The sequence below is a fragment of the Syngnathus floridae genome, chromosome 2, assembly GCF_059516105.1.
Source record: "Syngnathus floridae isolate MCC-2025c chromosome 2, RoL_Sflo_1.0, whole genome shotgun sequence".
NCBI classification, from domain to species: Eukaryota; Metazoa; Chordata; class Actinopteri; order Syngnathiformes; family Syngnathidae; genus Syngnathus; species Syngnathus floridae.
This window is the reverse complement of record NC_142414.1, coordinates 25,678,415-25,691,566: the sequence shown is the minus strand read 5'-3', so window position 1 is coordinate 25,691,566 and position 13,152 is coordinate 25,678,415. Positions and strand designations below refer to the sequence as shown.

The 13,152-nt window shown below is 42.9% G+C and overlaps 2 protein-coding genes across 3 annotated transcripts; both read left to right on the top strand.

Moving 5' to 3' along the window:
- The first annotated feature begins 482 nt into the window (after positions 1 to 482).
- cyp27a2 (cytochrome P450 family 27 subfamily A member 2) lies at positions 483 to 6,138 on the top strand. Its single transcript, XM_088362680.1, has 9 exons — positions 483 to 805; positions 1,714 to 1,904; positions 1,999 to 2,198; positions 2,273 to 2,470; positions 2,550 to 2,713; positions 3,761 to 3,927; positions 4,026 to 4,107; positions 5,161 to 5,379; positions 5,462 to 6,138. The coding sequence occupies exons 1-9, from the start codon at positions 602 to 604 to the stop codon at positions 5,579 to 5,581; spliced, it is 1,545 nt and encodes a 514-aa protein (XP_088218806.1). The 5' UTR covers positions 483 to 601; the 3' UTR covers positions 5,582 to 6,138.
- A 157-nt stretch (positions 6,139 to 6,295) lies between these two features.
- Positions 6,296 to 13,149, top strand: tmem198ab (transmembrane protein 198ab). Of its 2 annotated transcripts, XM_088362723.1 has the most exons (6): positions 6,296 to 6,656; positions 8,747 to 9,017; positions 9,375 to 9,956; positions 10,118 to 10,317; positions 10,713 to 10,904; positions 10,992 to 13,149. In XM_088362723.1, exons 2-5 carry the CDS (start codon positions 8,861 to 8,863, stop codon positions 10,863 to 10,865), a joined length of 1,092 nt encoding a protein of 363 aa, XP_088218849.1. In that variant the 5' UTR covers positions 6,296 to 6,656; positions 8,747 to 8,860; the 3' UTR covers positions 10,866 to 10,904; positions 10,992 to 13,149. The 2 variants fall into 2 exon arrangements, with proteins under 2 accessions (XP_088218849.1, XP_088218841.1); XM_088362715.1 differs by having other exon boundaries at positions 10,713 to 13,149.
- Positions 13,150 to 13,152: the final 3 nt, after the last annotated feature.

Genomic DNA, 13,152 nt, shown 5'->3' with positions numbered 1-13,152 from the left:
AGGATATGCAGGTCATCAACGAAAAAATAAAAAAAAATAACAATTGAGCATTGCAGTTTTTTTTTTCGTTTGTTAGTTTATTTCCACGTATAAAAACATTTAAAATGCACATAGATTAAATAAATATAGAGAATGTCTAAAAAAAAAACTCCAGGGGCTTGCGAATTGGCATTCTCCAGAAATATGAATAAAATTTCAATGGATAGAGAAATATGCATCCTAATACATGTCATACAAATGAAAGAAATAAGAAAAATTAATAACAGGGATAAGACGTACAATAGGTTAAAAACACACCAAAACTATAACTAATTTCTAGAGAAGGTTAGTACTATTTAATTATCCCAATTTTTTTTTTACAAGAATAATATTAAACCCTGAAACACACACACACTTCTCGGAACTTGTGTGTACTGCAATGGAATTTAAAAAAAAAAAAAAAAAATCTGTGGCGCAGTTGCACATAATGTCCACTGGGTGACAAAACGCAACAGTTTGACATTTGACGCCCAAAGCCCAAAATCAAGGAAACAAAAAACACCGTAGCCCAGCCGTTCTCCGAACTAAATAAGTGAAGAGAGAGCCCACAACAAGAAAACAAATGTCCCCCTCTCCACCTCGCCTTTTTGCACTCTTCGGACGCGGAGGTTCGGTCGCCGTCTGGACCAGAACACTTGTCCAAGCAAGGGCTGAAGTTGAAGCGGCCAAGCTCAAGACCATCGATGACTTACCCGGACCCTCTTTGTCCAAAACTCTTTTCTGGTTATTTTTCAAAGGCTATGCGGACAAGAGTCACTTGCTGCAGGTAAGCAAAACCACCGTCCCAATTTTCAGTTCGTGGAGTTTGATTCGACGGACCTATATTTCAAAACCGCGTCCTGTCTAATTACCGCATAATTGAAGGTCATTGTACAAATATACGCACTTCGTACATGCACTTAGCGATTTTCCAATGCTCATATATGTATTTATTTTTAAATAAATCATACAGAGCATAGCTCCGTGGTTATCACGTAGCTTAAATTCTATTTATGGATATCTAATTAATGGAACATTGACTTCTCGTTTTACGACGGCGGCGTAAACAAAGTCGGACGTTGCTGTGATTTTTCTTCCTAGATTGCCATTTTTCTATCTATAACATCCTTGGCACACTTATTAATTGATTTTAGTTATGGCCGTAGAGTATCGGTGTCAAACAGAAGGCCCGGGGGCCAGATACGGCCCGCCAAATCATTTCATGTGGCCCGCAAAGACTAATTTTGCATTATTTCGATTAGCTTTATAATGTCTTCTGAATACTATCCGTAGATTATTTTTTTTGTCTGAAAAAAAGAATCTACGAATATAATTTTGCATTAATTTCATCTGTCAATATTAAAATTAAAAAATATCTTCAGTTTTTAAAAAACTTGATATATTGCTCGCAATTTTTATTACCAGTCGTCTTTTTAAGAAATTTGAAGTTTTTTCTAGTCTCTGATTTCAAAACTAGTTTGTTTTGTAGCCTATACTTTATATAGAAGATGTTGGCAATCATAATGGCCCGCCGAAGAAAACTACGATGAAGTAGCGTGAGATTTATTTATTTATCAGTCATATATTTGTGTGGAAAAACCCTTGAAGGCCAAAAATATAAAAAAATTCTTATATCAATTGCATGCTGTTTGTAATCTCGAACCTATTTTTCTTTCACCTGACCTTTAACCCCAGGGTGCACAAAAAAATCTTTACGGGCCCATTTGGCGCTCCAAGTTCGGCCCTTTTGATCTCGTCAATGTGGCCAGTCCGGAGCTCATTGCTCAGGTGATCCATCAGGAAGGACGCTACCCCGTGCGAGCGGAGCTCCCGCACTGGAAGGAATACCGAGACTTGAGGGGACAAGCCTACGGCCTGCATGTAGAGTGAGTCCAGGCTGCAAACATCTCGTGAAAATTAGTTTTAAAAAATTTGAGACTAAGTTCCACCCCAAAAAACTCCATCATGATGACTTTTTAGCAAAGGAGAAGAATGGTACCGGATCCGCAGCGCTCTGAACCCAAAGATGCTGAAGCTCCAGGAAGTGTCAGCCTACGCTCCCATCATCCACCAGGTGGTCGAAGATCTCCTGCAACGCATCGAGTTCCTGCGCGCCCGCAGCCCGGACGGAATTTCCGTTCCCGACGTGACGGCCGAGCTCTACAAGTTCGGCTTCGAAGGTGAGACGGCGCGGCGGTGACGACAACGGTGGGGGGGGGGGGGTGAGCTCTGCTGAAGCTCTACTCGAATGCAGGTATCTCGTCCATTTTGTTTGAGACCAGGCTGGGTTGCCTCCAGGAGGACATTCCGAAAGACACGGAGCGCTTTATCGCTGCCGTCAACGACATGCTGACGCTGTCTGAGATTGTTGTTATCTTTCCACGCTGGACCCGCCGCATCCTGCCTTTCTGGAAACGATTTATCCAGGCCTGGGATGACCTCTATGACACTGGTAGGTTGGACGAGTGGTGAAGATACTACCTCGAAAGTTGTTCGGGTTTTGGAGCTCACGGTGAACTTTGACGCTATAGCGCAGAAGCTCATCGACAGCAGACTGGCTGAAATCCAAAACCAGATGGAGCGAGGTGAGCCCACGCAAGGCTTATACCTGACCTACCTGCTGTCCTGCGATAAGATAACCCGATCGGAGATCTACATCAGCGTGACCGAGCTGCTGTTGGGCGGAGTCGACACGGTGAGAAACGTTTCTCCGATACTTTTACACGATCATCTCGGCGATTTTCCTGCATATTTACTGTTCGCATTGGGGTTATCATTTTAGGGGGGGATAAAATTAGCCGATTAATTTTCAAAATAGGTCATTTATAAAACAAAACGTAATATTTACTTAAAATTTATGACAATAAATATATGAATGACAATATTGTATTTGTTATCTACACCAGAGTGAAAAAAATCTGCACTAATCGGACATTTTTTTGGTCAATTTTTTGGCTATTTGATTGTAATCTTTATCTCTCGTAATTTGACACTAAATCGACAAAAAAATCTGCCGATTTTTGCCTATTTTGAAAGAGTGAATGTCACCCGATTTATTAATTTTGCCCTAGTTCGCACATTTGTGTATTCTTGGAGTAAGGGGAAAATTCTGTCCAGTGTTGCTTATAACAATAAAAAAAGGAATCAGGATTTTAACTTAATTTATGAAGGGGAATGTTTTCATTATGTCACTGTGGTGCTGCTCGTCTCCAACACAAAGTCATTGTGGAAGGTGTGGAATGTGAACAGGCCACTGCATTTAAAGGGAAGCATGACATCGAAAACATAGTTTCATTCGCTTTGTAAATACGTTATATTTGCTATTTTGTGTGGAATTGGGTTTAAACTTCTCGGCCACCATAATGTCCTCAGAATCCTTCACCAAACATGTGGAATGTGGTCCAACCACATTCAATTGGTCTTTGTTATAATAGAAGCAAAAAAAAAAAAAAAAAAAAAGGCCTCGAATAAAAACTCGAGTTTCATTTTTGGATTCAAACAAAAGCTGTAACATTTGATTACAGGGAAATTTCTTGTGAGCAGATTATTTCCTGGTGAGCGAATCAATCTGCAGCCAAATACTTTGAGCAAGATTGAGTAAAACTTGTGCCCGCAAGCAGCTGCGTGAATCGCTTATCAGGCTGAAACTTGTTTTTCTTTCCGGAACATTCACTCTCAGCAATATCTGTTTCCAACTGTAAAATGATCTCCTACCAAAATGAACCTGTTGATATGCTGGCAGACCTCCAACACGCTGTCTTGGGCCTTGTACCACTTGGCGAGGGACCCGCAGGCTCAGGATCGACTCTACACCGAGGTCAACGCCGTGTGCGGCGACGGACGTAAACCCGGAATGGACGACCTTCAAGCGATGCCCTACTTGAAGGCTGTCATCAAGGAAACGTTACGGTGAGCTCGTCCAACCAAGTCTGGGTTCTACGTGCAGCAAATGTTATTTTTCCAGTCTCTGGTATGAGCTGACTCTCCTATCTGTTCTTCCTTTCCAGCTTGTATCCTGTTGTTCCTGGCAACGGACGCTTTGTTACAGAAAATGAAGTGATGGTGGACAATTACTGGTTTCCAAAGAAGGTACAGACACGTTTTTTTTCTTAGAAGGAAGGATTCCTTGTCTCTGTTGCCTAGTTCTTCTTGTCGCAATATTTATAGAGCTAGTCTAAAACAGTAAACAAAGTCATGTTGAGTCTTTTGGATTTTAATCACAATTAGTTTCAATAGTTTATTCTTTACACTGTCTAAAATCTTTTTAAAAAATTCACTTTTATTAGAAAAAAAATACAATTTAAATATATAGTATATTTATTTATTTCTTCTTGTCACGATATTTATTGAGCTAGTCTAAAACAGTAAACAAAGTCATGTTGATTATTTTGGATTTTAATCACAATGACTTTCAATAGTTTATTCTTTACACACTGTCTCAACCCTTTTTAAAAACTCACTTTTATTAGAAAAGAATACAATTTAAAAAATATAGTATATTTATTTATTTTTATTATTTTTATTCAATTATTCCATATATATATACATATATAGGAATAGAACTTTATTTGTACAGCACGTTCTCAACGTTTTTTGTTGTAATATAACTCATTTTAATTTTCAAGTTGATTATTTTGGATTTTAATCACAATGACTTTCAATAGTTTATTCCTTACACTGTCTAAAACCTTTTTTAAAAAACACCCTTTTACTAGAAAAAAAACACAATTTAAGAAATATAGTGTATTTATTTATTATTTTTATTCAATTATTCCACATATATACATAGAATAGAACTTTATTTATACAGCACATTCTCAACGTCTTTTGTTGTAATATAACTCATTTGAATTTTGATACAAACATCCACTAGCTTAATGCTAACAGACTATGTGAAATGCCATAGACGGGCTAACAAATACCATAAATGTTGCTGTGTTGTAATTTTTTAGAAACACAAACATTGAACATAAATGGTGGCGCAACACATTTAGACTGACGACATGCATATCCTTTTCCGTCTGTATTATACTGCCACCAGGTGGCCAAAATCCACACGCCAAAAAGGAGCAACAAAATGTTTATTGAAATTACAGTCAGATGCTTCTCTGAGATCTTAAAGACACACTCGTTTGCTTCCAGACCCAGTTCCACCTGTGCCATTACGTGGTCAGCCGCGACCACGCTCAATTCGCCCGTGCCGACGACTTCGTGCCGGAGCGTTGGCTTCGCCCCGGCCACAAGGTGACGCCAGGTTTCTTCCAGCACCACCCGTACAGCTTCATCCCCTTCGGCGTAGGCGTGCGAGGCTGCGTGGGGAAGAGGGTGGCCGAGATGGAGATGTACTTTGCTCTGTGCAGGGTAAGCGCCGCCATGTTGGCTCACATGACCACAATCTTTATAGCTAAGAACTTGGTCAAGAACGCTGAATTGCGGTTTGCAGCTGATGCAGCGCTACGAGGTCCGGCCGGGGGGAGACGACCAAGCCCCCGTCCAGGCCAAAACGCGGACGCTGCTTATTCCCGCACAGCCCATCAATCTTCGATTTCTGCACCGAGCTTGAAGGAATCGAACCGAAAACACGATACGCAGCAAAAAAGAAGAAAGTGGTGCTTAATAATACAAAGACAACTAAAAAAAGGATTTTTTAAAAACTAGTTTTCTCATTACTGATCACTTTATTCGTTCTGTTCAACTCAAATTTCTGACTAACTTAATGACTGTATACAGATTATAACCAGTTAAACCTTTTCCAGTGTATAAAAACAACACATTGCCCTCATAAGAAAAAAATCACATTTCATACTGTATGTATTCCTAACTAGAAAATCATGTAACACACATGTTGTTGAAATTGTTTGCTAGGCACCGAACTTGTATAATCCTTAATTTTTGCCATAAAGTCGAATGACTGATTTTGTTTTGGTATTTAGCAAGTTGATTCAAATGACTTTATTGCTGACTTGAATATGTAATAGGAGCCCCCATTAGTCCAAACATAGCATTTTGTGGAATAAGAATTAAAATTCAAATAGCAACGTCCACCTGTTCAGTGGGCGGCCATTTTGTCATTAGCTGTCGAGTAAAAAATGACACCACGGTGATGACCGTGACGATTCATCTGTTGTCTGTCTTGGGTTTAAGGTATTTTTTGTGGGTCCTTCTTTAGGGGAGGTTTGTTTTTTGTGCGTCCTTACAGTGAAGTATTTTTATTATTTTTTTTAAAGACGGAGGGTGTTTTATACTATCAGCCTGTAGGTGGCGCTTGTGAGCTGCACACACGTCAGTGTAACAGGCAATGCGCGGTCACGAGCGGCTGCCAGCCACCTTCATGGGTAGCGCGACACACCGCGTCCGTCCATCCGGGCTCGGGGCCCGCTCCACATTTGGTTGCGGACCTCCCCGCGGTGCTCCATTCCGACGTCGTATTTGAAACCGCTCCAGTCATGGAGGACTAGTCCCATCCGGATCTACCGACACGGGAGAGACGCGTCGTCTCGCCCTACACCGACGGACGGAACACACCCTTTGTTGGACTGGGTGTTCATGACACGGTCGGGGCTCGGGCTGCGGTGGCCCCCTCTGAAGTCATGAGTACGCCGCGGGGGTGGCGCGTCACCCCGTCGGAGCTGATGATGGTAAGTCCTGACCGTCGTCTTTCGCACCACCTGCTGTCAAACAACGGATGCTTTGAGGACATTGGTGAGAAACAATCGTTATGTTCGGGATTGAATTGAGGTCAGGCTAGGATGGAGGTCGATCCGGGTTTACCGGATGGCCGCATCGCGGTCGATGAGTTCGTCGTCGAGGGAAGGTGCGTGGCCCAGCATGGATGGATGGATGGCAGTGCAACGTGAGGCACAAACACGGGGGTACTGACGTCTCCCAGCGGTCCGTGAAAGCAGCACAAAGCATTTCACGCCTCTCCAGAAGGCGGTTTGACAGCATTAATCCATTTTAATCAGCTTCGTTACAGAATCGAGGCCGTACAGCGACACACCAAAATATTCATGAGAAAATATCCATATTTTATAAAAAAGATCATACAAGCCTACGTGCAGCTGTGTCAATGGCTCCAGATGCTTTGTGCGCTTGTCAATTTTCTAGCAGCATTTGCTGGCGGGCTCCAAAGTATAACGCATTGCACTAATCCAGGAATAAATTTATAGAATAGAGTGCCCACAAATTTTCTTCACTGCTAGATAAGACCACAGCAATTCTAAATTGATTTGAACTAAAATGATTTGAAAGAATGGGCAAAATTGCATGTGAGTTGTTAAATGGATGTATATTACAGTAAAATAATAAAATATTGCATGCTCAATGCACATATTTAAGATTCTGTCTACAACAACAAAGGATGTGAAGAATACAAAAAAACATGCTGTGATTTTTTTTTAAAATTCCTTCTGCATAAAAATGACAGCACAAAACTATTGAAGAGTAAAGACACCCCCCCCTTCAAAAAAAAAATGAATTCGTTTTAATATAATTCAGGTTGTCACTTTTGGTCGGGTCATGCAACATCATCTCCCCCTTCCCAGCATGAGATCCTTGCAAGACTTCCATGCGGCTTTTTGTTTGTTTCGTTCCCTTGAAAAACGGTAGCCGTCGTCCGTGGCAACAAGCATCATTGAGATTCCTCAGCTCACGCCGCACGGAGGCGTCTTGGTTCTTTTCGTCAGGCTGAAAAGCAACTGGAAAAGAGGAGGCTTTGTGGGAGGAGGTTGGCGCTTACAGTGTGATGATCGGAGGTGGGTGGCCTGTGAACCACCTGCAGCTGTGCAAAATTCTAACGAAGGCAGAAATCGTGCGGTTGACGAAAAGTAGATCGTGAAAATCCTTTTCTACTCGTGCAGAAGGTTATAAACGGCATTTTCTGTTGATTTTTAGGAAGTTTGTGGTAAATTCAAACTAAAACTACTTTTTGTTCTTATTTACACTATAAAATACTACTGTGCTGCCATCTAGTGGTCGACAGTGGAATTACCCCCAAAATTCACTTTTGTAAATTCCATTCTCACGGATTCCCATAGAACGTTGTCATCTGTGTCACGCTCAGGCCTGTCGTACACGTGACACTTTCCACCGAAGCCTCGTATTGATCCGCATCGGCCGGTCTGAATAAAAGTGATCGGTGAGAATTCGTCCGAGCCACTCGGCGTTTGTTCGCCCGTGACTTCAGATGGCGACTGAAGAGCACAAAGGGAGGTAGCTGCGTGCACGAGTCAGTTAAGGACAAGAGTTGTTTACTTCCAACTGCATTGTGTGTGTCTGCTGGCGTGGCAATCTTGCGTTTGCTTGATATTATGGTATGTACATATTTGTATGGCGATGGTTTGTTTTTGTCCAATAATAACCGCCACACTGGCGCATCGACGATATATCCGTGCACGGCTGCATGCCAAGCCTCTGATTGGCTCTGGTTCTGTTGCCATGGTAATCGCTCGTCTTTCATTTTGAGGAGACAGATCACGGCTTGTCTGTCAGCGTTCCGCCGTTGTCGTAGCAACAGACAGGGAGAGGCCAAAGGGGTCAGTGTTTATGTTGTAGAGCGGGCTCGAAATTCATCTGGGAGGTTTTTTTGATTTTGATGTAAGAGGATGATGGCATCTGCGCTACCAAATGGCTTAACGCCACCACACAAAAAAGACAGACAGACAATCTGTTGTGGTGACTACACATTTTGTCTCGTCAATGCAGTCACAGGCACGTGTTTCATCCACAGGTGAAGGCACGCAGCCGGCCGGCGCTCCATCCTCTCAGCATTCCCCGGCCTCTCATCTGATCGGCCTGCCATCTTCCATTTCTGGGCTCTTCATTCTTCTTTTTTTTGCTCATCATGACAACCACCCTGGAACCGCTGCAGGTTCTCCCCGAATTGGAGCTGAGCACCCGGCCGCTCAACGGGTGCGAAGACTCGGCCGGCCGCTACAAGGTGGTTCCCTCCGTAGTCTGCTCCATGTGCTGCCTCTTTGGGGTCATTTACTGCTTCTTTGGTGAGTTGAAGTTCTGGCTGTCCTCACACTCACCACACTTTGGCTGGACAGTTTTTTTTTTGAAAGAAAAAGAAAAATCATGGCTCTAGTTACTTTTAAAATAGTCATCAGTAATCAATGACTTAATTGTCTCTCAGTCGAGATGTGTCTTTTTAACTTAAGTCAGTATATATTTAAATTTTAAAGATAAATATATGAATAATATAAATAATAATAATATAAATATATTTATTATAGTAGATATTGAAATGAATTGCGGTGAACACGCAATATAAGCCCGTTTGCATCCACAAAGATGTTCTTCTGTCCATTTAAGCCATTTGTGGTGGCCCCTCCCTCCGTCCCTCCCTTCCTCAGGCTACCGCTGCTTCAAGGCGGTGATGTTCCTGACAGGCCTGATGTTCGGCTCCGTGGTCATCTTCATGCTCTGCTACAAGGAGCGCGTGCTGGACACCCAGCTGAGCGTGGAGGCCTCGGTGGGCATCGGCCTGGGCATCGGCACGTTGTGCGGCCTGGTCACCATGCTGGTTCGTAGCGTGGGCCTCTTCATGGTGGGTCTGCTGCTCGGCCTGCTGGTGGCCGTCGCCACCTTGGTGGGAATGGAGGAGCTTTCCCACAGCCCGCCACGCTCGGTCTGGGTGCCTCTAGGCGTGCTGCTTGGCTTGGGCATGCTCTTCGCCGTGCTCACCCTCCAGTGGCAGCGCATCTTCACCACGCTGTCCACCGCCGTTTTCGGCGCCGCCGTCATCACCGTCGCCCTGGACTACTTCGTGGAGCTCTTTGCGCTCGTTCTCTACATGTACGAGCGGATGAAAGCCGTCCCCGGGAAGCCCGTTTGCTGGCTTACCTGGGTGGTGCTGGGGGTGTGGCCTGCGCTCACCCTGTTGGGGGTGGTGGTCCAGTGGAAGGTGACCGCCGAGGGCTACTCGCATACTAAGGGTGAGGAGACGTGGTGTTCGCTTCGCCCTAATTCAGGGGTTGAGTCTTGAAAGGTCACCAAAAGGTCCAGCCCCTGAATTGGGTCACAAATAGTCTACCTTTAGCGCTTTCCGTGCTAGCAACTTCATTTTGCTAACTGAGGCCCGTTCCTCCTTCCGCAGTCATCATCAGCCGTCAGCAGAGGAGGATGCAGGTGATGCGTATCCGCCAGCGGGACGACCGCTACCGCCACAAAAAGAAGAAGAAGAAGCATCTGGGCTCCTCCTCCAGCCAAAACCAAGCCAAGCAATTCCACCAGGATCCCGTCTATCGCCGCAAGCCCAATCCAATCCGTCGCTATGACACCGATGTTCTCTCACCTGTGAGTAGAAGCTATGGAAGATTCCAAACAGTCCTAGGCTTTTTTCCAGAATGTTTGGGTGGGCAGGAAGCCTGAATTCCACTAGAATAGACCCCGCCCCCTGTACTCAGCAGATTGTGTGATTGGTGAAAAACAAGGAAGTGGGAGACACAAACCATAAATCATCTCCTGCCTTCCCGTCCAATGTAGAAAATAGTCAAATGCAATTAATCCATTCATTTCAACACAAAATCTCCAAAGAGGATAAAGAATCTATGACTGTGAGAAGTGTTACATTTTGATTATATTTGTAGTGTGGATACACCTGGAAAAAAAAATTACTGTGTATAACTAAGCCTTGAGTTTTCTATCATAACAGAGGTCTGATTCTTTTGCAATCTTTTTTTTTGACGCAGAGCTACATCCAGAATTTCCGTGACCGGCAGGTCCAGGCCCAGCCTTTCCCAGGACAGTTGTTTGGCGGGCCGCACACCGCAGTGGACCTGGGTTACGACCCCGGCTCGACGGCGCCCCTAGCTGGAGCTACCGGACCTCCGCTACGAGCCTAATCACCTTGACTCAGTCGAGACACACACTTGTGCACACCGGTGCGAGTTGTATCCACGCATCACTGCACGATTTCACACACACACACACACAGCAGCCACCGTGTGATGGGTCCACATCTGTTTCAGCGCCTCACATCAGATCAGGGATCAGAACGCAGACCCACCTCAGGCACAAGCATCTTCACAAGATGATGATCCTCAGTCTGCAGGCCCCTTGTGCCATCTGGATTCCATCTGTCACCTTTCAAATTGGTGCTGGACCATTTTGTCTTCAAGTGGATTTTGCTGTAATGGGTGCCTTGCTCCTCTTGGGCTGTTTTGCCACTTTCGGGGTGCTCACACAGGGTCGCATTTGATTCAGGGCTCGGCTCGCCGTCCTCACCACGGCCTGGACGGACCTGTGACGAGCGTGCACGTACTCGAAAGCCATACGGATGGCGGCGCCTTGCCGCGACTCTCCCAACACGTGCCGGAAGCGTCGGAAGTTGCAGCTTGCATTTGTCACAAATCCCCAAAGATCATTTCGAGATCAAGGTCAGAGTTTCTCAACCATTTATTTTCCATTTGAAAAAATCTCACAACACACTACCAAACAGAAATGTATAATAAGACGCCCTCCATCGCTGGTTCCGGGTTCGAGCTCAGCAAATTTCATTGATATTTTTGTTTGAGTGGAAATTAACTTTTACACATTTTGTTATTCAGAGATACAAGTAAAGATTTTAGATTTTTTTTTTTTTGCGCTGATTTGGAATCAGCCCTTGTTTTTTTTCTGGCACATCAGGTTTCCATAATATTAATAATTTTATGTAATATAGTTAGTATATGATAATGTATAGTTAGTCGGTAAGCTTTATGAATTAAGATTTTTTTTTTCCTGAAGCACCATTGCTATAAATACAATACATGGCAAAGTGTTACGGGTGAAACTTGGACAAAAAGGGAAAATATCTCAAAAGCCTGATGTGGCAGGGAAAAAAAATTAAGACATTTTTGAAAACTACATTTAGGGACTCATCAAGTCATCTGTGCTTCAATTTATTGTTGACCAGTGTCATTGAATGTCATCATCTGTAATCCTCATACATCTTTATGAGGCATGATTATCAATCTGTATTTCAAGAATATAAGTTTGTTAATTTGCAAAAAAGTATTTGTTCACTATAAACACATCGAGGTTTCACTACACTGATATACAATATTTTTGTGTTACCAATTGCTCTTGCTTTCTCTCTTATGTGTTTTAAATGCATTTATATTATTTGAAATATGTTGAAAGAACTTTAAGTGCCATAAATGCTATAAAGTATGTCTAGAGTATTTCAATAAGATATTTCTAGAGCGCGGATTTCACTTCTTGTCCGGAACGTAACCCCGCGATGGAGTGGCGATTACTGTATATATATCTTTTTTTAAAAATGCGGCTCTGTTTTGTTCATTATTATTTTATTTTGTGAATAGCAGCAGGTTAAATTGGGAATTTAATGATTCTGCCTGTCACTATTTGTCACTGGCAGGAAGGATGAACAAATCTGAATTATTCACAAAAAAAAAAAAAGAATCATAATTTTGAACCACTTTTGTGGAATTGGATCATTTCCCGCATACTGCAAACTTGATGACCTTTGACATGCACTTCAAGGCACGTTGTGTTTATTCCATTACATTCCAACATCTGTTGGATAGCAGCTTGCTAACAACAGTGACAGCGAGGCAGACAAGGCTGTGAACATCCCCTTAATGGCATAATTTCTGTAAAAAAAAAAAAATATATATATATATATATATATATATATATATATATATATACAAGGCTTTATAAAAGCAAAGAGTGAATGTATGAGATGATTGCATGAGCCCTTCCCTTTTTGACACACACCCTTAATCGTGATTCCAAAACCCCTCAACGTCTTCTATATGCACCCAAGTCCGATTTTTCCAATCTTTTTCCTCTGTTTTATTTAATTCCATCCTCTGGTTGGAATCTATTGGGATGTAGTCAATTCTAACATTAAAGCATGCCTTCCTGTGGGCCAATGTGTTGTCATGGTGACACATGATGTCATTCTTTTTTATTATATGTATCCACACTGCTACACACACGTACGTGTTGATCACACTGCCCTTCCCACACACAAAGCCATTTATCTCCTCCATCTGTCTACTCTTGATAACATGTTCTCAAACGTGTCTGTATATGTAGAAATATGTAGATAAAATCATGCACAAACACATTGATAATAAATTCCGGTGATGTGGATCACATCTCCTGATTGACTGTTAAGTT